Source organism: Juglans microcarpa x Juglans regia, chromosome 4D (genome assembly GCF_004785595.1).
Source record: "Juglans microcarpa x Juglans regia isolate MS1-56 chromosome 4D, Jm3101_v1.0, whole genome shotgun sequence".
Taxonomy (NCBI): Eukaryota; Viridiplantae; Streptophyta; class Magnoliopsida; order Fagales; family Juglandaceae; genus Juglans; species Juglans microcarpa x Juglans regia.
In genome coordinates, this window is record NC_054600.1 from 14,633,311 (window position 1) to 14,659,224 (window position 25,914).

Consider the following 25,914-nt stretch of genomic DNA (forward strand, 5'->3'; position numbering starts at 1 on the left):
TGGTATTCCGCGGGTAGTACCCACCAATAATCTGCATTGTTGCATGTCCAATGATAACTACAAAACAACGAATCATGGTATTCCGCCGGAAGTACCCACCAATAATCTGCATTGTTGCATGTCCAATGATTACAAAACAACGAATCTTACTAAGTCCTAAAGTACCATATTGCAAGCATGTAAAATGAGAAGCAGCAAAACCCGAGGGCCAGCACTCACCAATAATCTGCATTGTTGCATGTCCAATGTGCACTTCTGTGACAGATAAATGTAGAGAATAGGTCTCATGACGCCTTTCTTGTTGAATTAGTTTAATAAAGCACCCCCTTTAGATCACTTGAACAGGCTCAAGCAGGAATATGTTGTTTTGTTCATGTCATTCTGTTCCTCTTTCTTGATGGGGTAACATTATTGGACAACTTTTCCTGCTTAAATTTCTGAACCATGATGTATGCCTGCATTAGGATAAAGATTTACTTGCAAGTAGTTGACATTGCAAACACATTCAATTCGATAACCGAATTGCACAACTCAAATACTACTTATAGACTAGGCAAAATGACAGAACAGAAAAAACTATTATGTCCAGCCCAAATTTAGAATAAGAACGAAAAAAAATCAATCTTGAGAATCAAGTTCAGGAATTTATAATAATATACTTTTGACTAACTTATAAAAAAAAATAATATACTTTTGACTAAGAGCTCCCATTTTGCAACTGAGGGTTTGAATCATAATATGCCTTTTTTTCATTCTAACTAGAGCTTGGTAGAATACAATGCTCAAAATTGAACTATAAAATTAGCTCTGCAGTTTTCGACATCAGCCAACATGTATCTATCTCAGTGGCTTTGAATACCAACCAACTGGAAAAATGGCCCAAGTAGTAAATAACTAAAAGGCAAGTGAGTGAGCGGTTAGTGTCAATTATAGAGTTCTTCAATAGGAAGTATTAAGCAGCACGAATTATATGTATATAAATTTAGAACTGTGGATAGGAACATTTATATTACGTGTAGTTACCTTCCTCACAGCAGATGTCAATCCCAAACTTGAAAGGGCATCGCCATCCACACATTTCCAATGCATAGCTTCTTTGTCTTGCTTTCCAAATAAGTGATTTTTCCTCCCTTCATGCCATTAGAAAGCAAACAAGGATTACGCAAAGACATGAATGTGTGTGTGAGCATATGAGTGGAAAAAGCTTGAAAGAGATCCTCTTCACCAAAAGGAATAAAAAGAACTAAAACGGTTAAATATGTATACCCTTCCAATAGAAAGTAACGCAGCTACCAGTCTAATGATATTGCCGTAAAAGTATGCTGTCACAATTTGTATCATTTTCCAAATATTCTTTTATAACTAAGATAAATATTATTAATGATGAAAAAGGGATAATGTCCCCGTAGACAGTAAGTACACACGGATCCACTCAATGAACGAAAGGAAAAGAGCTATAAAGTATAAAGTCCTAAAAATTAGAAAAAGAAAAGGGAGCACCATAATGTGCCTTTTGTCCAATGATACAAGGTGTTGAGAACAAAAATATTTTTTAACTCCGACACCAATATTTCGCAGTCCCTCAAAACTACGCTTGCTTTGATCATTTTGCAAATATGACTTCTCTTTGACATTGACCTACCCAGAAAAAGTAAGGTCATAATATAATACAAACAGCATAAAATTGAGGGGTATCTTCAACTATTCTGACTTCTCTTTCTATTATAGCTTATCATACTGGAAAGTGTTCTCTCATTCCTCTCCCTTTCTCTCTCCTCACTCTATCTCTGAAGGCTACCTCAGGTGATTCATGCTGGAGATACCTCCTTTCCTCATCATTTCTGTCTCGCAAATACTCTGCTCTCAGCAGTTTATATAGTCTAGACGCTATTTGTTTCTAAAAACTTAATATTTTCGATTGGATTGTCAAATTATTTTTCGATCGAAGCAAAGTCATTTGTCTTCGAATCACCTAGGCCCATTAGATCTATTGCCACTGCCCACAAGAGCAAAGTTTTAAAAAGAAAGCTTTTAACTCACCATTGTGCGCTTGCAATCTTCAAAGCTTCTATCATTTCTCTCCCTCCAAATACAACAACACATACATATAGGAGCCATCTTCCCAATTGCCACCACTTGTGGGTTGCCATGAATGCCTCTCCAACTTGCAAGAAAATCCACCAGTCTTCTAGGGATGACCCATTATATTCCAACTCTTGCAAAAAAGTCATCGCACAAAGGCCTGGCCACCTCGCAGTGTAGAAGCAAATGATTCACCGATTCACCATTCTTCTTGCACATGCAACACCATCTAACACCATGATCTGTCACTTCCTTAAGCTGTCTATAGTAAAGATCTTTCCCAAGGAGGCAGTCCCCATGAAAAAGGTTGCTTTCAAGGGAGCTTTAGTCTTCCATATATTCCTCCACGGAAAGGCATTCGCGCCTTGGCTAGTCAAGACCTGGTAAAAAGATCAGACAGTGAATCAACCTTTCTTGGAGGGGCTCCATGTGATCTTGTCAATAGTTCCAAATGTCACTCTTGTGGAGTACAAAATAGAGTAAAAAACTCAGTGACAACATCTAATTCAAAGTCTTGTGCTACTCTGATAAAGTTAACATTCCACTGAGGAGAGCCTCTAGGGAAAATTCCAAGAGCTCAGCTATTGAAGCTTCCTTCGCGCGTGAAATATCAAATAATGATGGAAATGTGTCTTTGAGGCTTCAATCACCACACAGTATGCCATGCCAAAATTTGATTCGAGAGCCATCACCCAACTCAAGACAATAGGCTTCCCATCCTCTTCTTATGTGCTTCCATAAACCCACCCCATGTGGTCCACTTACCTCATTCGACCACCAGCTGCTCCCATGCTTCACCGACTTTGAATCTATAACGGCCTTCCATGAAGCCTCCCTTGCTTGTTGGTATTGCCACAACCATTTTCCCAAGAGAGTTTGGTTGAACATCACCAACTTACAAACACCCAATCCTCCCCTGGAAATTCGTGTAGATACCATTGACCAATTCACGAGATGAAATTTAAACTCATCCCCCATCCCATTCCACAAGAAATCTCATTGTAGCTTCTCAATACGGTTGGCAACCTTTATAGGAAGTGGAAACAAGGATAAAAGCTATGTGAGCAAGTTCGACAGAGTGCATTTGATTAGAGTAAGCCTACGTGCTTTGGACAGTTTAATCTTTTCCGGGTAGCTAATCTACACTCCAACCTTTTCAATCATAGCATCCCAAAAACCTGCCGTCTTGAAAGTAGCACCCAGAGGGTAGACCAAGGTACTTCATGGGTAAGGAAGATAGCCTGCATCCCAAAAAAATAGCCAGGTTGACCACAGTAGGAACATTTCCCACTGGGACCACTTTGGACTTAGTTAACTTCAATTTCAGACCAAATACCACTTCAAAACATAAAGAAGTGCCCTTAGATATCGAATTTGACCTTGGTCTGCCCCACAAAAGATGAAGATATCATCACCAAATAAGAGGTGAGGGATCTCAAGAGAACTACCCTTCCTCACCGAGAAGCCTGAGAGAAAACCAACATACACCAGACCTAATACCAGCTCAGTAGAGCTTCCATGACAATAATGAAAAGTAGCGGGGAAAGCAAATCCAACTGTCACAAGTTACAGGACAGAAAAGTGAACTATAGAGATACAATACACTATCCAAAACCATTTCACCCCAAAGCCAACTCTCTCAAGCAAATAGAACAAGAAATTCCAGTTGACATGGTCATAAGTTTTCTCAATGTCCAACTTGCAAATTAGCCCATGTTCTCTTGACTTGAATCTACCATCCAAGCATTCATTAGAAATTAATACGAAATCTAGAATTTTTCTACCTTTGTCAAAAGTGTTTTGAGGCTTCAATATTGGCTTCTGCATCACCATACTCAATCGGTTCGCCAAAACATTAACAAGACTGATAGGGCAAGAGTCTTTCATATCCACTACCTAGGCTTTTTGGGAATAAGAGAGCTATGAAGGTAGCATTAAAATTCTCAAAACTTCTAATAATTTCATTCTCAAAAATCACTCAAACAAAAAACACTTTTCAATTTCAAATTATCAACTTTTTGATCTAATCATTACCTAATCATTATTCAAATACAAAAATCAATACAACTTTTACAAACTTCCAAAACAAAAATAGTATTAAAAAATAATATTCAATCAATTTTTTAACTTTATAATATTTTTATTCAACTCTCTCCTTTCCCAAAACCCAATAAAACATCTTCACTCAAATCATTTCACTACTATTCACAAAATTCTGAGATACTACAAGCATCCAAACATGCCCTAAGACTTTTTTCAAACCTTGCATTTGTATGGAAATCTTGGAATACCTTCATTAGGTCATCTTTAGCCACTTCCCAGCAAACTATTACAATTGACCATTAGAATAATCTGGACAGGTCGGTTTTTTCAATAATAGGCATAGCACATGTTTACAGTACATATGCAAGAGAGACACCAAAGTATGATTAACAACCAATACAAGAAAATCCTGGACACTTAGTCCAATAAAATCTATTACAATTGACCATTGGAATAAAGTGTTAAGGTAGAGAAAACTCCAAGTTCCTATGTAGTTCGCTTGCAGTCTTCAAAGCTTCTATCATTTCTTTCCCTCCAAAGGCACTATTAGAAGAGAAGTGGGAGCCATCTTCCACCAAATTGCCATGTAATCCTCTCCAACTTGCTAAGAAATTTACCAACCTTCTAGGCGGTGATCCCATCCTATTGAAAAAATCATTCCATAATATGTGAGTGGCAATCTCACAATGAAGAAGTAGGTGATCAACTGTCTCCCCATTTGTTTTGCACATACAACACCAATCCATAATGATAATCCGGTGCTTCCTTAAGTTGTCTATGGTGAGAATCCTTCCTAATGAAGCTATGCATACAAAAAAGCTGCTTTGACTGGCGCCTTATGACAGCAAGACCTTCCTTATTTAGCTTTCCTAATTGACAACAAGACCTTCCTTATTTAGCTTTCCTACTCTGTATATATATACTTCCTTACTTAGACAGACCATGTTCCTTATTTAGACAGATTATGTAAATAGTCCTAGTTTCCTTTTGTAGACAGATTTGATTGATATAAATTTGGCTCGATTCTAGCCTTGTATCATGCACACTTGTGCCTATATAATGAAAGGAAATCCTCACAAAGGAGGCATTCAAATCCAATTTGACACCATAAGCCTCATTTGGATGTTGAAATGAGATAAAAAAAATCTATGAATAGTAGTGAAATAGTTTTTGTTAAGATGTTTTATGGGGTTTTGAGAAATGAGAGAAAAAGTTGAATAAAAATATTATAAAGTTAAAATATTGTTAGAATATAATTTTTTAATATTATTTTTGTTTAGGGATTTGAAAATGATGAATTATTTTTTGTGTTTTGTTTGGAAGTTTGGGAAAGTTGTAATGATTAGGTTAATGATTAGATGAAAAAGTTGAAGATTTGAAATTGAAAAGTGTTTGTGTTTGAGTGATGTTTGAATATTGAGAAAAGAAATTTCTCATCTCATCTCAACATCCAAACGTGCCGTCTTCCAAATAATCCTCCAAGGAAATGGATTTGCATTTTGAATGCTAAGGGTGTGATTGAATGAAGGACGATGAACTTCTCTTATTTAAAGGCACCAGAACACCTTGTCTACATCTCCCATTCTCACACTAATAGGGTATAAAAGATTATAGAACTCTATGAAAGCATCAATTTCTCAATCTAGTGCTGCTCTAGAGAAACCGACATTCTATTGAGTAACAACATTGGACAGCTCCAAAACATCTGTATGGAGGGTTCCTTCACCCTTGCAAATTGTACACATCTGGAAAGGCATTCCTCAGGATCACCTACCTCAAGCTGAGTATGCGCCGAGAGAAAGTCTATGTGCTTCCACAACCCACCGGGCCACCCCATGTGATCCTTGCACTTCATTAGAGCATCATCCACACCAAGCCCCACCAAACTGCCTTCCAAAAAGTCTCCATTTCTTGTTGATATCTCCAAAGCTGTTTCCCTAATAGCACGGTTGAAAACCAACAAGTGACAAATTTCTAACCCTCCCTTAAGATTGGAGTGCATACCTTTGCCCAGTTCAAAGGATGAAATTTGAGCTCACCATCCATTCCTCCACCCAAGAAATCACGTTGTAGTTTCTTACATTTGACTGTGAGAAACCAAGGCCTTGTAATCGTCATTGCATGTGCAAGATAAGTGGAGAATCAGTGGAGCGCCTTCTTTTATGTTGCGAGTTTGCTAGCATTCTCTGAAACATGGTCTTTTTGGCCTCTTTGGGATGTGTTGGGCAATGCCTTCTTTGGTGGTGGATCTCCTAAGGAGTTGAAAAGGGCTGTTTGGAAACCATCAATGCACACTTTTGTGGAGGATGAACTCATCCTGCTTATTACGTGTCTGTGGAAAGAAATAAGCGCAGCTTGGAGGATCATGAAAGATTGTAACCAGAGCATAAGTGTTTCATTCTTAATACCCATTATGATTGGATAATGGACCACTATGGTGTTGCCCTTTCTATTTCTTTTCAAGAATTTCTAGCACCTTTCCCATTAGTTAGTTAAGTGGATCTCTTGTACTTCCTGTGTATTGAAGTAACACCCTTTTTCGTCATAAAGAAAATATTTAGCTTACATATGAAAAAAGCAACAGCATAAAATACAAGTCAAAAGAACCTTATAGGTGATTAATTGAGCGTGTTAAATGCCCAACCATCATAGAAGAACAATTTATTGGTGTTGGCATGCATAAAGTTGCACCGAGTACATTATGACACTTCTTTCCACAAGTATCTAAAAATGGGGGAAAATATAGAGGGAGCATATCCAAACACACAAAATTCATATTATTTTGTTCCATTAATTTGCTCCAAAACATAACACGATGGTTTGAAAATTATGTTGCTAAACCTTGGATGCTTCATATCAGTTTTAGACAAAACCAGCATTCTGCAAAATCCAATTAACATATTAGAATTTGCTTAAACTATGCTAATATAGTTTTGTAAATGGTTTAGAAATATATATTTTATTGACAAGTAATTTTCAAAGTGCAAAGGGGTGCAAATTAAGCACATGGACCATACACTAAGAAAAACCCAATTAGATGGATGAAGAAAAAAGAGCAAAATTCCATAAAATCTAGAAAGCTAGAGGAACAAAGGTATTTGTGTCTCCATCCAAACATACAGAGAATAAAACATAATGGCTCTTAATTCTAACACCATCCTCTCACAACCTTCGACAGCCCGAGAATTTCGTTCCCACTGAATACACCATATCAAATGCAAAGGGACCATGCTCCAAAAGAACTTAACCAAGAGTATGACCAGAAAACATGAAAAGTACAATTTTATACACTTTCCAAAAAAGAATTATTATTAAACTCATCAAAAAAAGAATTATTATTAAAACCAGTTATTTAAATAAGCACACCTATTTGCCATATCAGAATGAGAGAGAGAGAGAGAGAGAGAGAGAGAGCAAACCTTTTAGACGAACTACCAACAATTCCACAAAAACTTTTAGACGAATGTGAGTGAACATATGGACAAACTCTCCAACATCTTTCCTGACAACTATGTTGCCGGTCTTTTTAGAATCAAGTCCAAACTTCTTTTCCAGAAAGTGGTCAATTGCTTCTCTTCTAGTCGCCAAACCAGCATCTCCATCCAGCAAGACAGACGGGAACTCCCAGAGGCCAGCCAGCAGACCTTCATCCGGCCTTTTTACAAGAAGAAATCTACTGTCACTTTGGTTTCCCTCCAATTTTTTTTGACCTCCCAGTAGTTCCACCACACATACGGCAGAAAAATCATGTCTCTGTTTGACCTTCACTCCCTTAGCAGGGAAATCTGTCACCTGTACCAAACTATCGTGTCCAGAGACTGACAGTGCATGGCAGTGTCCGGATGCAGGACATGAAGAGCAGTTTGGGTTCAATGGGGTGCATACAGTTGCACCAAGTTCCATGAGAGCCTGATTTAAGTCTCCAGGCCGGATAGGATCAACTAGTTGAGCTGCTAGTTTCCTATTCCCACGCCACATAAAACCTAACCATGAGACTTCCGGGAAATATTTTCTACTTATTACCACCTTGTAATCACTTCAATTGAATCATGAATGCTGACGCAAATGTGACTGGTATGACCCGTTATGCAAGTTTTTTTTCTATGCCAAGAAACCCTGGAGATCATTATGCAAATTGCTCTATAGATGACTAAAAATGCATGGTTTCTTAATGAACAGAATACAATTAAGTCCGAAAAAAGAGAGTAGATAAAGATATGTTAACTAAAATCTTCTATTCCACCAAATCAAAATGAAGTTTATACAATAAATGAAAATCAAAGAAAAAGTTGTAGGGGCCACTAGAGCTCACCATATTTTCTTGACAGTCACCAAGTCTTTTGGATTTGCAGAAATAGCCCTTAGTCTAGTAATCACCCTTATCACGTTCCCATCAACCACCGGCACTACCTGATGTAGTAAAACTTGAACAAGGGTTGAAACTGATCAAACAAAATAATTCCATAAGCTACTCACCTCCCCAAATGCAATTGAAGCAATAGCCCCAGCAGTATAGTCTCCAATTCCTCGAATCTTTCGCAGTTCAGAAACTGTTTTAGGAAATCTACCTCCTCCCGCAACAACCATCTTGGCTCCCTTACAACAAAAACAAAATTGAGAAAGAGAGAATTAGGACATGGTTTATGGTCAAGATAATGATGGGAGTCTCTCCTTTTTAAATTAGATCGCTGTTCTTTCCTTTGAGATTGCAAGAACTCGCCCTTCTCATCTCAAATACACAAAACAGATCTTCAGTTGAGATCAAAGATATAAAAAAGACCGTTCACAACTGTCTAAAGGCCTTCATCGTAGACCCTAAGCTCTTCACGACAACACGAAGATGTTGCCAGTCCACCTATTAGGAATTCCACTTACTTTAAGATGTCTAAGAACCATAATGTACTATATCACTAGTTCTCCGGATGCTAGGGTAGGGAGAAGGGTGGATGGGGGAAGCAATACCGTGGTGGTATACCACATCAGCACCTCCATTAGGGTTAAACAAAACTAACAAGGGAACCATTTTTCAAAAAGAGGAAAAACCCCTTGGAATTCCTCTAGGGCAGCTGGCCAATAAGAGAAAAAGGAGAGGCAAAAGCGCAAGGTATGGGGAAGGGTGTGACTGGGTTTTTATGGAGGAGCTCCAATCCTTTTCCATATCGGAGTTCAAATTCATTTCAAAGAAGGAATCCTAGTCCTTTTGTTTCTCTTTCTTGATAAGTAATAAGATTTTATGAGATAGGCACAAAAGACACAATACAAGTACACAAGAAGTATATAAGAAATACATCTTTCTAAAAGGAGAAAATCGAAGGGGAGTATAATCACTCTGATCAAAAGCACTTTATCTAACCTCCCTACGTACTTTTTTTCTTTATTTCCTTTACCTGCAGGTGTAGCTTCTTGTATTGAGAAAATCTTCTGTAATTTTCTTTGGGGAGGAAGCTAAGTTTCATCTTGTTTGTTGGGACAAAGCTTGTTCTCTAGTACCTTGTGGTGGTTTGGGGTGCGTAACTTAGGACCTTCAATAGCTCTTGGGGAAGTGGTTATGGAGAGTAGTTATAGATTCAAAATACGGGAGAATTAGGGGGGATAGTGTTCTAATGAAGTTAGGAGGGCATATGGTATGGGGTTAGGGAAAAATATTCATTCAGGGTGGGAGAGCTTCACCAACTTTTTCAGATTTGAGGTTGGGAAGGGCCATGGTGTTTAATTTTGGGATGATTTTTGGTGTGGTGCGCGGGCTCTTTAATTTTTCTTTTTACACTCTCCACCGAATTTCAAGTGACAAAGAGGCTGTGGTGGCTGACTTGTTGGTTTGTTCCAATGGCTCTATCCATTGGAATGTAAATTTTTTTAGAGTGGCTCAAGATTGGGAACTTGGAACGTTTGTTGATTTCTTCAGTTCATTGTATGTTATGACTTTTGGTAATGTGGTGGAGGACAGGATGATTTGAACTCCTTATGGGAGTAAAAGATTTTCAATGTGTTCCTATTATACGGCCCTTTCGGGATTTTCTAATGATCATTGCTTACCCTGGAAGAGTATTTGGAAATGTAGGGTTCCTCCCAATATTGCTTTCTTTGAATGGACTGCATCCCTTGGGAGAATCCTCACCACTAACAGTTTGAGGAAACGGGGTCTAATCATTATGGATTTGGTGTTTCTTGTGTAAGAAAAATGAGGAATCCGTGGATTATCTATTGTTTCATTGTGAGGTGGCTAAGTTTTTGTGGGATGAGATCCTTAACCAGACTGGTGTGGCATGGGTAATGCTTGGAAGAGTTATTGATATTTTCAAGTGTTGGACAGGTATTAGGGGTAATGCTCACGTTGCCGCTTTGTGGAAAATGATTCCTCATTGTATTATGTGTTGTTCGTGGATGGAGAGAAAAAAAAACAATTTATTGGCACCGGGTGTCTGGAAATAACATCCATGCTAATCCTGAGGGTGCACAGACCCTCGGCAAAGAGTTTCCTACAAATGCACCTCAGTTAATTCAGGGGGAAAATCCCTCAGTCCGATCGCCCCTAGAGATTGTTTGCACCTAAGAGAATTTGAACCTTAGACCTGGGGGAAGCATACGCCCAAACCCAAGGCCTTTACCACTTGAACCAACCTCTAGGCCTAGGGCTTATAATAGGTGTGTTGAAGACCAGGAGCATTCCTTGGACGAGCTGAAGAGATTCTTTTTCAACACACTATTCTCCTGGGCTTCAGTCATTATTTGTAACGGGGGCAGATTTCATAATTTGCCTATATCCATCATCAGTGCTTAGTGGTATTTAGGCGCATTTTGTGTATACTTCCTGTGTACTTGGGCTACGCCTTTTTCTATTAATAAAGTTTTACTTTTACTTATTAAAAAAAAAAAAACCGAGAATATAATACATGAAAATGAAAGTTAAACCCGTTAAAGTCTATGGAAGATGTCCAAAGGAAGTTAGTGTTGGGAAGTGGTTGTGGAGATACACTATGGAACCGGAAACCCTTTGGAAGTCGGTGATAGACCTTAAATATGGAGATGTGTGTGTGCGTGTGTGTGTGGGGGGGGGGGGGGGTGTTTGGAGCACTAGAGAGGTGAGTGGGGCTTATGGAGTGGGAGTTTGGAAGCATATTAGGCGAGGGTGGGGGGGTTTTTACACATCACACAAGACTTATGTTGGGAGATGGCTCTAGAATTAAATTCTGAAGTGACCTATGGTGTGGAGATAATGCCCTTAAGATTCATTCCCTTCAATTTTCAGGATTGCTTGTGAAAAAGAAGCTTCAGTGGCAGATGTTTTGGTACTATCTGGGGATCAAGTCCAATGGAACATCAACTTTAGTAGGGCTGCCCAAGATTGGGAAATTGGTAGCTTTGAGGATTTTTTTCGTATTCTATACTCCATGAGACCGAACGTTCAACGAGCTGACAGGCGGTGGTGGAAACCAACAGATAGAGGCATGTTCTCGGTTTGTTCTTTTTATAAGTCTCACACAATCGCAAGACAACCAAGTTCCATGGAAGAAGATTTGGCAAAATAGAGCACCGCCTAAAGCGGCATTTTTGGCTTGGTCAGCTTCCTCGGGTAAGATTTTGACAATAGACAACTTAAGGAAACAAGGGGCTGATCATAGTAGACTGGTGCTGCATGTGTAAGAAAAGTGGTGAAATTGTGGATCATCTTTTACTACATTGTGAGGTAGCTAGAGAGCTATGGAATGATGTGTTCTGCAGGTTGGAGTTAGCTTGGGTCATGCCAGCTAGTGGTTGAGTTCTTGGCCAGCTGGACAAACCTAAGAGGAGCCCCCCAAATCACATCTGTGTGGAAATTGGTGCTAATTTGCATCTTGTGGTGCCTATGGAAGGAGTGTAATGACCGGACGTTTGAAGATAAAGAATGCTCTATAGAGGAACTTAGATCACTTTTTGTTAGAACTTTATTTTTATGGGCCATAGCTGTAGATTTTAATGGCCTGGGCATTCATGACTTTCTTGTTTCTTTTTCTTCTTCCTAGATAGGCATTAACTCGTGTATACCCTCTTGTGTACTAGGGCTCAGCCTTTTGTTATTAATACAATCATTTACTTATAAAAAAACAAAAAAGGAAGTGAGTGTTGAAGAAGAAAGTTTTGAGGTCCTCAAGGTATTTAAACTATCCTAGTCATTTCCTACGTAGGAATCATAATCCTATTTCAACCAGGAATTCTAGTGTTCTTCCAAGTACAAGCCATATCCTTTTCTAGGTAGGATTCCATATTATTTTGCTAGAATCCCAAGGAAATTTCTTTATGTTTCAAAATTAGGATGGTTTCATAATTTGAAACATCAAAAGTTTCCTAATCCAAAACAACAAGAATTCCTAACCAGGTCTAGTTTCCTAATTAGAAACAACTAACTGTCCTAATCTAGAACCAGGCTACTAATCCTGTACACCCCAAGTTTCCTAATTCCTAATCTAGGATAACATCCTCTCTTTAATTCCACATAATAGATCTTTTCAACAACTCTTGCCCAACATGGTAGTGCGAGTCTTTAGGAGTACTAAGTTTGTGCTATAGTCCAGTAACACTAGTCAATCTGTTTAATAAGTAGAAAGAGTAGTCAAATTATAATTAGATATCGCGGAAATTGACTGTAAACTCAAGTTTCACATATTAAACATCACATGTGACTTGGTACTCAATTATATATTTGCATTTCATTCACCTAATGCTAAGACTTATCACAATCTGGGGTACCACATATTACACTCAGGGTTTCTTCTACGCCACACTTCTAAGAGGACCGCATCGCACGGCACTTTAAGAAAACTCCATAACTTTGACGTTTAAGCAAATTGCTACATTTTTGTGGGGGAGGAATTGGCGATGAGTTCAATTCCACCTAGTTAGGTGGGATAAGATCTGCACCACAATTGCTGGTGGTGAATTGGTTATTAAAAATATGATCCCATTCAATAAAGCCTAGAAATGGTTATTGTGGTATACCATTGAGAGGAAAGCTTTATGGTGATTGGTTGTGTAAACCAAAATATGATAACATGTGGGGAGGATGGTGTTGAAATGAGGTCAGTGGGCCTTTTAGGGTGGAGGGACCTCTTGCTTTATTAAATTTATGGTGGATGAAGAATCTAAAAATCAGATTTGGGTATGATGTGTGGTGTGGGGACCAACCTTTGAATACAGTATAACTAGAGTTGTTCCATTTATCTTATCATAAGGAGGTTTCAGCTATAGAACAACTTGTAGATCTCAGATAATGTGCTCAAATGAAATATTACTTTTACAGGATCAGCCCATGATTGGGAGTTAAGTGTTTCCTCTTCATTCGAGGTCATGTCCAATTTCAAAATGCTCCTCCCTTCATTGGCCCTTCTTTATCCTAGAAGTGTATTTAGAGAAACAAGACATCTACCAGAGTAGCTATCTTTGTGGATGGCAACCTTGGAAAGATTTTCATTTTTTTTTATAAGTTGAGAATTTTTTTTTATCAAGAATTAAACCTTGGAAAGATTTTAACGATGGGTATCGTGAGAAGAAGACATATTGTAGTATTGGAATGGTGCTGAATATGCAAGCAAAACGGGGAAAATATTGATCACGTTTTACTGCATTGAGAGTAAGCGAGGAGCTTATGGGTTGGGATTTTTAACACTTTGGGTTTGAGTGGGTTGGGCCCTAGAGGGTGGACCTATTGGTATGTTGGCAGTCTCCTTGTGATGACCACAAAAATTCAAAATTTGGAGGATGGCCCCTTTATGTTTGATGTGGTGCATTTGGCAAGAGTGTAATACCCGAGCTTTTGAAACTCGGAGAGGACAATGACGGAACTAAAAGCCATATTGCTTAACAATCTTTATGCTTGGACGAAAGCTCACAACAGCCCCCCATGTTTCCAACCTTTTAGATTTTGAGGATTTTTGCTCTTTTTCACCTTCTTGCTAGTTGGGTGTATCCTTTTGTATACTTTTTGTGTACTTGGAGTTGTAATACCCGAGCTTCTGAACACTCGGAGAGAATGCTGAACACTCAGAGAGAATGATGACGGAACTAAAAGCCATATTGCTTAACAATCTTTATGCTTGGACTGTCAAAGTAAGGCAAAATACTGTATGAATGGCCGAATCCTTGGCCTCGAGAGTTCTGTATATTATATAATCTTTACAAAGCAATTCTATACATGGAAATAAATCAGTATACGCCTAATTCTAGCCCTATACATGGAAGCTATAATCTGTCAAACTAGAGAAATAAGGAAAGAGTTGTATAAGGAAAGAATAATGAACGATAATGGGCAGCGTTGCTGCCCATTGACATGGACGAAAGCTCACAACAGCTCCCATGTTTCCAACCTTTTAGATTTTAAGAATTTTGCTCTTTTTGGGTGTATCTTTATGTATACTTCTTGTGGACTAGGAGTTGTGCCCCTTTGCACTTTCAATAAAATTTTGTATCACTTACAAAAAAAATTAAGTAAGCATGCTCAATTTAATAGATACATTTATATATAGACATTTAGTAGCCAACCGTGATGGGACTTAAGACTTTTTAAGTTTTGACTACTAAGCTCAACCTAGACAAGAATAGAAACCATAAAATATAAAAATATAAGAGGGGTCCTGATGGTTTGCACTTGATAAGCTTGTGAAAGATTGACAGCATGGATGAGAATAACATTCCACCACCAAATATGTAAAAGATCATTATAGAAGACTAAGAACTAGAGAGTTCCAAGTTTTGATGAAAATTATAGGTCAACCAGATGGACTGTATCTCTATTTATCCAACAAAGAGATAACTGATTCCCTTAGAAAGGTCAGCCGTTGATTCTGGTTTTATCAGAGTATTAGAGGGTTTATTTTTCAATAGCGCAAAAATTGGTCTTCTCTTGTTCTTGGTTCCATGATAATGACACCTTAATAGTGTTTGACGATCGAGAAAGAGAACACTTGGTGAAACACGGAGAGAGAAAACCCTAAGGAACTCAATCCCCGCCGTCACCCTCCACCCAAAACCCAAGGCACCCCGCCACAAACAAGATTGACAGGCTCCGGCAACACTGCTGAGGGCAGTTCGGCGTCGATCCTCCCTCCAGCAACCTAGAGTGTTTTTCTAGGGCTAAATCGACGAGATTCTCGATGACAAGGAGATCTCTCGAAGGTGACATTGACCATCGAACCTGTGCCTCTGCCACTGCCACAGCCACAGACAAGACCGATGGGTTTCGACAACTCCTTTGAGGGCACTCCAGGGTCGGTCCTACCTCCGACAACCGGGATTTTCCATTCCTTTGGTTCGTTGGCCCAAATCTGGGGTAGTTCCATAACTCTTTTCTCGTAGAACATCTCAGATTGCATTTTATTCCCTTATAACATCTTCTCTCCTTGAGATGATGAAGTGATAAGATCCTGGGAGATGATCCTATGATTTGGGATCAGAGGATGACGCCGCACGACATGGATCTTTTTACGAAATAGGGAGGAAATAGTTTTTGCATCTCTGAACGGAGTAAGACTCAGCCACTGCAGCCCCTTTATCTCTAGCAATCCTAAATAAATTAGGATAAATGACTTAAGAGCTTAATCCCCGCACCAAGTATCATGCCAAAAGTAAATATTTGCCCCATCCCCCACTTTAAAATTTAAGTTATTAACAAAGTCTCCCCATACTAACCGGATGGACTTCCACAAGCCCACCCTATGTTACGGAGATATGATTTGGGATTTGATTTATTGTATTTTTTGTGATAATTTCCTTTCTAGCTAGATTAGATATTGCTATAAATACTTACCTTATATAGCATATTAGACGCATAGAATCTGGTGACAATCTTGTATATTCTCTTCTATATAATGAAAGCAAACCCTCGGTAAAGGGTATTCAAACCAATTTGACATGGTATCAGAGCCCCTACTCTGCTATTCATCTCTGTGGTTTTAATCACTCGTGTGTGACAAGAAGAATTTTTTTTTCTTCTTGCTCTTGGTGTGTTGGCACTTTCTGTGGTCACCGACTTCGTGGGTTTCTTGTTTTGTGGTTGTCAATGTACTGTTCTGGGTGTAGCGTACACCTTTGAGTTGCGCATCCTTTTCTTCGGGTGTTTTTCTCGTCCTGGCTAGCAAGGTGTCCATCGGCTTCCTCTGTGGCAGTCGACCTTGTCTGTGGAGGCGTTCGGCATTTTCTGTGGTGTTGAGTGGTGTTTGCCCATCTCTGTGGTGGCTGTTGCTCTGTTTCTAGCAGTTATTCTCTCTTTCGGTGCTTACTTTGTGGTGGTTGGGTTGATGTGGGCACGTCGGCTCTCTATGTGGCAGATGGGAGGTTCTGTGGTGGTTGCGAGGTGGTCAGCCAGTTCTGTTGACGTCGGTGCTTGGTGCACATTCCTCTCTATGTGAACTCGGCATTTTTGTTTGCCGATTGGGCAGGTATCATTTTTGGGCCCTCTTATTGTGTTACTTGGGCCTCATCATTCTGTCCGTGAGCTTCTATTATTTGCATTGCGTGTTTGGGCCTCTTTTCACTTGGAGTTGGAACTGATTTACTTTGGGCTTGCTGTTATTTTTTTTGACTGCTTGGGCTGATTTTGTTTTACGTAATTTTCATCATGTCTATGGAAAATACTATTGTTCGTTTTACTGGGAAGAATTTTCCTACGTGGGAATTTCAATTTAAAATGTTCTTGAAAGGGAAAGAATTATCAAATCATATTGATAGTTCTGTTCGAGTTCCCACTGATGAAAAGGAATTTGCCCAATGGGAGGTCAAGGATGCTAAGGTGATCTCTTGGCTATTGGGAACGATTGAGCCCCATCTTGTCACCAATCTTCAGTGTTTCACTACGGCTCAAGCTATGTGGGCCTATCTGCATCGTATTTATCACCAAGACCACAGCGCTCGGAAATTCCAATTGGAATTGGAAATTAGCAATTACACTCAAAGTAATTTGACCATTGAGCAATTTTATTATGCTTTTATTAATATTTGGAGCGAGTATTGTGCTATTGTTCATGCTAAGGTTCCCACCGCGACCCTCGCGGCTCTTCAAGCGGTTCATGCTGAGAGTCAACGTGATCAATTTTTTATGAAGCTTTGACCTGAATTTGAGCTTGTTCGAGCCGGTTTATTGAACCGTAATCCAGTTCCTTCCTTGGATATTTGCTTGGGAGAATTATTGCGTGAGGAACAGCAATTATCCACTCAGATGGGTATGACTTCTGAGAAGGTCTTTTCTGAGACTGTGAATGTCGCCTATGCAGCACAAGGGAGAGGGAGGAACAAGTTGCAGTGTTTCAATTGCAAGGAGTTCGGTCACATTGCTCGCTACTATCCGAAGAAAGTTTGTAACTACTGCAAGAAAAATGGACATCTTATCCAAGACTGTCGTGTGCGTCCTCAAAATCGCCAATTCCAAGCCTTTCAAGCTGATGTTCAGTCCTCGTCTTCTTCTGCGCCCTCCACTGTAAGCTCTGATTCATCTGTTCTCACACCTGCCATGGTTCAACAGATGATTGTGTCTGCTTTTACGGCTTTGGGTCTTCAAGGTACAAATCCTACCTCCACTTCTTGGATTGTTGATTCGGGTGCCTCTAATCATATGACTGGTAGTACGACGGGTCTCTATGGTGTTCGTAAGTATGGAGGCACGCAAACTATTTAGATTGCTGATGGCAGCACACTTCCCATTGGTACTTTGGGTTCTTCATTTTGAAATGTTTTTATCTCTCCTGGCTTATTTACCAATTTGATTTCTGTTGGATAATTGGTGGATAATAACTGTGATGTTCATTTCTCTCGTGGTGGTTGTCTTGTGCAGGATCAGGTGTCGGGGACGGTGATCGCGAAGGGGCCTAAAGTGGGACGTCTATTTCCTTTACAGTTTTCTATTCCTAATGTTGTTTCTTTTGATTGTACGGCTACTGCCAATAATAATGAAGTCTAGCATAAGAAATTGGGTCATCCTAATTCTGTTGTCTTGACTCATCTTTTGAAACATAGTTTTTTGGGCAATAAAGATTCATATTCTCCGTCTCATGTATCTTTTGATTGTGCTACTTGTCGTCTTGGTAAAAGTAAAACATTACATTTTCCTGCGCATGGTAGTCGTGCTTCTACTTGTTTTGCGATTGTGCATACTGATGTTTGGGATGTCAGTCCAATTATTTCTCATGGTCAGTATCGTTATTTTGTGACGTTTATCGATGATTATAGTTGATTTACTTGGATCTATTTTCTTCGTTCTAAAGCTGACATGTTCTCTGTTTTTCAAAAATTTGTTGCACTTGTCGAGACATAGTTCAGTACTTGTATCAAAATCTTACGCTTCGACTCAGGGGGGAATACATGTCTCATTCCTTTCAGGCTTATCTTCATCGAAAATGGATCATTTCTCAGCATTCTTGTCCTTATACCCCTCAACAAAATGGAGTCGCTGAGCGTAAGAATCGTTATCTCTTAGATGTTGTTCGTACTTTGCTGATTGATTCATCTGTCCCTTCTAAGTTCTGGGTAGAAGCTTCATCTACTTCTGCTTACCTGATCAATCGTTTGCCTACTACCACTCTAAATTATGATTCTCCCTATTTTCGATTATTTGGCATATCTCCTGAGTATCAATCCTTTCATACTTTTGGGTGTGTTTGTTTTATTCATCTGCCACTTGTTGATCGTCACAAGCTTGCTGCCCAATCTGTCACATGTGCTTTTATAGGATATAGCCTTACTCAGAAAGAATTTGTTTGTTATGATGCTCATGCGAAAAAATTCCGAATCTCCCGAAATGTGATTTTTTTTTTAAACTCAATATTTCTTTCAGTCTCAGGTTATTTCTGATCCTTCTATTACTCTTCTACCCGCTTTTGATGATGTGTCTTCTTCTTCTTCTATTGAGCGATTTAAACCAGGTGTGGTGTATCATAGACGTCCTCCTTCAACGCCTCTTCAAGACACTGATCCGTCATCTGATTCTACGCTTCCTATACCTCGACGCTCCACCCGAGTTATACATCCACCAAATAGATATGGTTTTTCTCATACCTCACTTATTGCCACTCTCGACACTGTTTCTATTCCTCGCTCTTATACTCAGGCAGCCACCCAAGCATGTTGGCAGCAGGATATGCAAGAAGAAATCCAAGCTCTTCAAGACAATCACACTTGGGATCTTGTGACTTGTCCCTCTGTTATCAAACCTATTGGTTGTAAATGGGTGTACTCAGTCAAGTTTCGATCTGATGGCTCACTGGACCAATATAAGGCTCGTCTCGTAGCCCTTGGGAACCAGCAGGAGTATGGTATTGATTATGAAGAGACATTTGCACCTGTTGCCAAAATGACTACTGTACGGACTATCTTTGCACTTGCTGCGTCGCAAGGATGGTCTCTCCGGCAGATGGACGTGAAGAATGCGTTTCTACATGGGGATTTGAAGGAAGAAATCTATATGTCTCCACCTCCCGGCATGTTTACTACACCTTCCTCAGAGATTTTTCGGCTACGCCGATCTTTGTATGGACTGAAACAGGCTCCGCGTGCGTGGTTTGATAAATTTCGCTCTACTTTACTTGCTTTTCACTTTAGTCAGAGTTAGTTTGATTCCTCTCTGTTTCTTCGCAAGACTTCTACAGGGATTGTACTGCTTCTGGTATATGTTGATGACATTGTGATTATTGGCTCTGATACTGATTTAATTAAGCAATTACAACAACATCTCAAGGCCTCTTTTCACATGAAAGATTTTGGTCCCTTGCAGTACTTTCTTGGCTTTGAGGTGCAGATTACTCCGACTAGTACATTGTTACACCAGCACAAATACACACAGGAACTGATTTCATTGGTCGGTCTCCAGTCGGGTAACTCTGTTCTTACTCCCTTGGAGGTAAATCTTAAGCTTCGTCAGGAGGAAGGCGAACTTCTCTCAGATCCATCCTTGTATCGACAACTCGTTGGGAGTTTGAACTACTTAACGATTACTCGTCCTAACATTTCTTTTGCTGTGCAGCAGGTCAGTCAATTTATGCAGGCCCCCCGACATCTTCATTTAGCTGCTGTCCGCTGCATTATCCGATATCTGAAGGGCACCTCTACACGCGGGTTATTCTTTTCTAAGGAATCTTCTTTACAGTTGGTGGGGTATAGTGATGCTGATTGGGCCGGATGTGCGGATACTCGTCGCTCTGTTACTAGTTGGTGCATGTTTTTAGGCAATGCACTCATTTCTTGGAAGAGTAAGAAGCAAGACAGAGTTTTCAAGTCCTCCACTGAGTCTGAGTATCGTGCTATGTCTTCCACATGCTCTGAGATCACATGGCTTCGTGGGTTATTGGGTGAACTTGGTTTTCCTTAGCTTTAGTCCACTCCTCTTCATACTGATAATACTAGTGCTATTCAGATCGCCGCTAATCCTGTCTTCCATGAGCGTACGAAACATATCGAAGTCGATTGTCATTCCATACAAGAATCCTTTGACAAACATGTGATTACTCTTCCTCACATTTCCACCGAACATCAAACTGCCGACATATTCACTAAAACTCTTTCTCGACACCGCCATCAGTTCTTGGTTGACAAATTGATGCTTCTTGACCTACCAGCATCAATTTGAGGAGGGGATGTTACGGAGATATGATTTGGGATATGATTTATTGTATTTTTTGTGATAATTTCCTTTCTAGCTAGATTAGATATTGCTGTAAATACATACCTTGTATAGCATATTAGACGCATAGAATCTGGCGACAATCTTGTATATTCTCTTCTATATAATGAAAGCAAACCCTCGGTAAAGGGTATTCAAACCAATTTGACACCCCATACACCACTTTAACTTCATTTGTGCACCAGCTCCCCCACATTCTCCCATATTTAAAATTCACAATTTGTCTCCATAATGCATTACTCTCAAAATGGTACCTCCAAAGCCATTTTCCAAGTAGAGCTTTATCGAAAAGCTTTAAATTTCTCACACCCAAACCTCCACATGAAACTGGTTGACAAACCTTATTCCAACTCACCAAATTAAATTTTCTTTCCTCCCCATTACCATCCCACAAGAAATTCCGAAAAATCCTCTTATCTTTTTTGCAACCCCCACGGGTAAGGGAAAGAGAGAAAGGAAATATGTGGGGAAATTAGACAAAGTACTCTTAATTAGTAACTCTTTCCCCTTTTGACAAATAGCATTTTTTCCAACCAGCTAGCCACCTCCCAATCTTCTCAATAACCCCATCCCATATCGAAAGTGATTTGTGAGGAGCACCCAAAGGTAATCCAAGATATTTCGAAGGTAAAGAAGCTACCTTACATCCCAAGATGTTGGCCAAATCAAAAATATTCCTAACCGTACCCGCCAAAACAATTTCAGACTTAGATAAGTTAATTCTAAGTCCTAAAACAGCTTCAAAGCATAGCAATAAGGCTCTCAAAGCACGGAGATGATCTTGACTTGAATCACTAAGTATTAAAGTATCGTCTGCAAAAAGTAAATGTGAAATAGTAATTTTGCCCCATAAGTCATCTCCCACCATAAATCCCGACAAAATTCCTCTTCACAGCCGCTTCGATCATATGACTCATAGCATCCATAACTAATACAAAAATATAAGGAGATAAAGGGTCTCCTTGCCTTAGTCCACGAGAGCTATTAAAAAAACCCACCGGAGTGCCATTCACCAATAAAGAAAATCTGGCCATCGAAATACAATGTTATGAACACCACTTCTCTCCAAAACCAAATCTCCCAAGTAATTAAAGAAGAAAGTCTGAATTGACATGGTCAAAAGCCTTTTCCATGTGCAATTTAACTAAGATTCCCGATTTACCCATTCTAATTCTGCTTTCCAAACATTCATTAGCAATTAAAACCAAATCTAGGATTAGTCTTCCCCTCACGAATGCATTCTGAGACTTCGAAATAATCTTGTCCATGATCACACTCATGTGGTTAGCTAGCACCTTATAAATGATCTTATACATCCCATTCACCAAGCTCATAGGGCGAAAATCCCTCATATCTACAGTGCCAGCGATGAATGTAGTATTAAAACTCTTCTCAAATTTTAAGAAAGAATAAAATTCTCCAAAAACTTTCATAATGTCTTCCTTCAAAATATCCCAACATGCTTGAAAAAAAGTCATCCAGACCCAATGCCTTATCTTTACACATACCTTTAACAACATCAAGAACTTCCTTTTCCTCAAAATTCCTTTCCAACCAATCTGCACTAAGCTGATTAATGGACTCGAAAGACAGCCCATCTAACTTAGGTCTCCAAGAACATTCTTCCCAAAAAAGCTTCTCATAATAATTCACAAAAAGATCACCAATCTCCCCATTATCGGTAATAACATTATCACCTAAATGAAGAACCTCAATAACATTATGTCTACGGTGTGAATTAGCCATTTTGTGAAAGAATTTCGTACATTTGTCGCCTTCCTTCAGCCAAAGAATTCTTGATTTTTGCCTCCATGAAATTTCTTCCATAAGAGTGAGCTTTTCAATTTCTGTCATTACCCCTTTCTTCTTCTCTTTTTCCTCATAGGATATTTCACCCTTCATCTCCTTTTCCTCCAAAATATGCAGCTGCTCCACAAGTTGTTTTCTTTTATTATTAACACTGCCAAGAACCTCCACATTCCATCTTTTCAAATCCTGTTTTAACGCCTTAAGCTTAGCAGCCAAAACAAAGCTTGGAGTACCGGAAACTGATATGAAACCCACCACCTCCTTACCCTTTCAATAAAACCCTCATCCTCCAACCACATATTTTCAAATTTAAAATATCTCTTTCCACTAACAATGCCCCCACAATCCAACAAGATAGGATAATGTTCTGAAACAATTCGTTGCAATCTTTTTTGTCTTAATTTCAGAAAGTGTGCTTCCCAAGAAGCCGAAACCAAGAATCTATCCAGCTGGGACCATGCTCTCCCATTTGACCACATATAGTCCCCTCCCACCATTGGTAAATCAACCAGCTGCAGCTCAGAAATGAAATCAGAAAACTCGGACATAGCTCTAGAAATCATAGAATCCCCTACTCGCTCACAAGGATAATGAGTAATATTAAAGTCTCCTCCTATACACCATGGAAGTTCCCACCAGCTGCAAATTCCCACGATTTCATCCCACAAAATACTTCTACTAGCATCAAAATTTGGCCCATATACACCACCAAAAGCCCATTCTACCTCACCATCCACATTCTTAAAGTGACATGCAGCCAAAACTTTTTTTTTTTGATAAAGAAATGTAACCAAAATTTACCCACATAATAGTCTACTAATTCCACAGCCCTCCTATCCCACATTACAATAATACCCCCCAAAGCTCCATTTGAAACTAATTCAACCCATCCCACACATTGGCAGCTCCATAAACTATTAATCAACGATTTATTGACTATCTTCAATTTAGTTTCTTGAAAACAAATAACTTCAGCCTTCCATTGATATATATTGATATATATAATATTTTTACTTATAAAAAAAAAAAAGTCTGAGAACTAGAAAATACCAATGACTCCTAACAAAAAAAAAAAAAAAAAAACCTCAATCAAAACAAAATCAGCTCCGAATTTTGTAACACCATGAGGAATGGTCTGAACTTTGAAGATCAAGAAAAAACAATGGATGAACTTAAACGTCTCTTTTTCAACACTTGTTCCTTTGGGCAGTAGCTAAAGATTTCCATTGCATACATATGCATATATACATCTTTTTCTCCCTACTCGTAACTTTTTGTAACTTAAAACACTTTCACATCATATGCATAGTAGAAGAATGCAACACAAAAACAAGATAAACTTGTGAACATAACATATCATGTAAGATACCTTAAAGGGGGCTTTGGAAGAAAAGGCAACAATTTTATGGGTATGATAAACATAACTTTTTTCACAACCCTTTTTGCAATCATAGTTTAAATGATGGGCATTTTTGTAAACTAACTCATAAAATAATTACAACAGTATTTTAAATGATGGGTATTATTATTTTACAAAAGTACTCCCATTTAAAAACTGAAAAGAATTGTTTGTCCATCATTACTCGAATGGTAATCAAGCAGAGTAAATAATCTACCTTTGTTCAGGTGGTGCGTAGCCAAAACTGGTCATTAGAGTAGGTTTCATAAAAGAAAACAAGAAATCGAGGCAATGCGTTTCATGCGTTCTAAATTGAGTCTTAAAAAAAAATAGAACCGTCAATTAAAGAACGAGGATTTTTTCTGCAAAGCAGGAAAAGCTAATTTTGGAAGGAAAGCAAGGAAGACACAATGGCAAATGATGAGAGAATACCTCCAACAGAAAACGTGCACGGCGGTAGTACCCCAGACCAGCCCACATTTCATTCACCTCCTGCTCACAAGATTAAAAGGAATGGAGTTCTCAATCTATGTATGAATCAAGGAAACAAATAGAGACGGTTTTGTTTAAATCAGAGAAAAATAAAAATAAAAGGAGCCTTCTTTACCTCAAGAGAAGCCTGAGAGAGAAGGTGAAGGGTTGGCCATTTGTGCATCCAACGGTTGTAGTATTGAATGACAGTCTGAACCCTCGTCTGTTGAAGCATTACTTCCGAAACCCAAACCCCATAAGCCCTTTCTTCCTGTGGTTGTGATGGTGATGATGAATCTAATTTCTTTGAGCGCCAGGGCAGGTCCCTCTTGTTCAGGTCGTACCACTCCAACAAACATTCACTAATTTTATGGGTTTCGTCCCCGCTGAAACTCCACTTAACGATATCTTCTATGTCATCTTCTTCTTGTTTCTCTGTTGGTGAAGGCGGTCGTTCTCTGGCCACTCGTCGTGGCCTCTCAACAACGACAGCTTTCTTACCTTGCTTCTGCTGCTTCCTTTTCTTATTATTTTCCTCGTCCTCCATGCTTGAAATGCAAAACCCGCTTGCACTTTTTGATTTTGAAGCAGAAGTGGCGACCGATGCGTGGCGCTCAGTAGCGACCGATGCGTGGCGCTCAGTGAGTCCAACAAAGTGCTGGGCCGTCAACTTCCTGTCGTAAAAGACATTGATCTGCATGAGTATGATGCTGATCAGCTTCCCATCGGCGAGTCCAATCTTCGAACTTGGCAACCAACAACAGTTTCGCAGTAAATTGGTTTTTGAAAATTTGGGTCCCACAGCCGCTTTATATTGCCCATGGGTAATATCCCATCAACTCTCGTCTCGTTTTATCGCATTTTAATTTATTCTCAAATACCATATAAAAATAAGTACTTTTAAATTAATTATTATAATTTTTTCAAATTAATCATTATAATTTTTTTAAATTTTTAAATAAAAAATAATTTAAATTTTTTAAATCTTAAAATAAAAATTATATTATAATAATATTTTAACTTTATAATATTTTTTATTCAATTTTTTCTCTCTTCTTTTTTAAATTCAATAAATATTTTATTCAAACTATCTCCCTACTATTCATAAACGATTTTATTATTATTTACAAAATTTTTATCATCATTCCATTCTACAAACTTTCGATTTTCTTCAAAACTTTATCTAGAAATAATTCTCGTATAAGTTTATTAGACGATACCTTTCATTAATTTTTGCATTCATCATTTTAATTGAAAGGAAAACTCTAAAGGCAGGCGAGATGCGCAGGCGATTGCGCACCTATCCAACGTGGCTTAGATAAGTTTAATGAAACGATTCGTTTGGGCTGAAGGAATTGGGCGGGATTGAATTTTGAGCTACAGGCATGTCTCTTCGTTGTTAGTGAAACGGTGCGTTTTAGAGCAAACGAACCGTTTGGGCTGAAGCAGGAAGACGAGATTGAATATTGAG

At 38.9% G+C, this 25,914-nt stretch overlaps 1 protein-coding gene across 2 annotated transcripts; it reads right to left on the reverse strand.

Annotated features, from left to right (window-relative positions):
* LOC121260384 (adenine DNA glycosylase) lies at positions 1-25,206 on the reverse strand. Of its 2 annotated transcripts, XR_005939710.1 has the most exons (8): positions 24,580-25,206; positions 24,405-24,464; positions 8,602-8,721; positions 8,438-8,535; positions 7,545-8,086; positions 1,024-1,130; positions 220-455; positions 1-106 (listed from the first exon to the last, which is right to left on the reverse strand). XR_005939710.1 is itself a non-coding variant. In XM_041162239.1 (7 exons), exons 1-7 carry the CDS (start codon positions 25,141-25,143, stop codon positions 372-374), a joined length of 1,575 nt encoding a protein of 524 aa, XP_041018173.1. In that variant the 5' UTR covers positions 25,144-25,206; the 3' UTR covers positions 1-371. The 2 variants fall into 2 exon arrangements, 1 of the variants encoding a protein (XP_041018173.1); XM_041162239.1 differs by having other exon boundaries at positions 1-455.
* Positions 25,207-25,914: the final 708 nt, after the last annotated feature.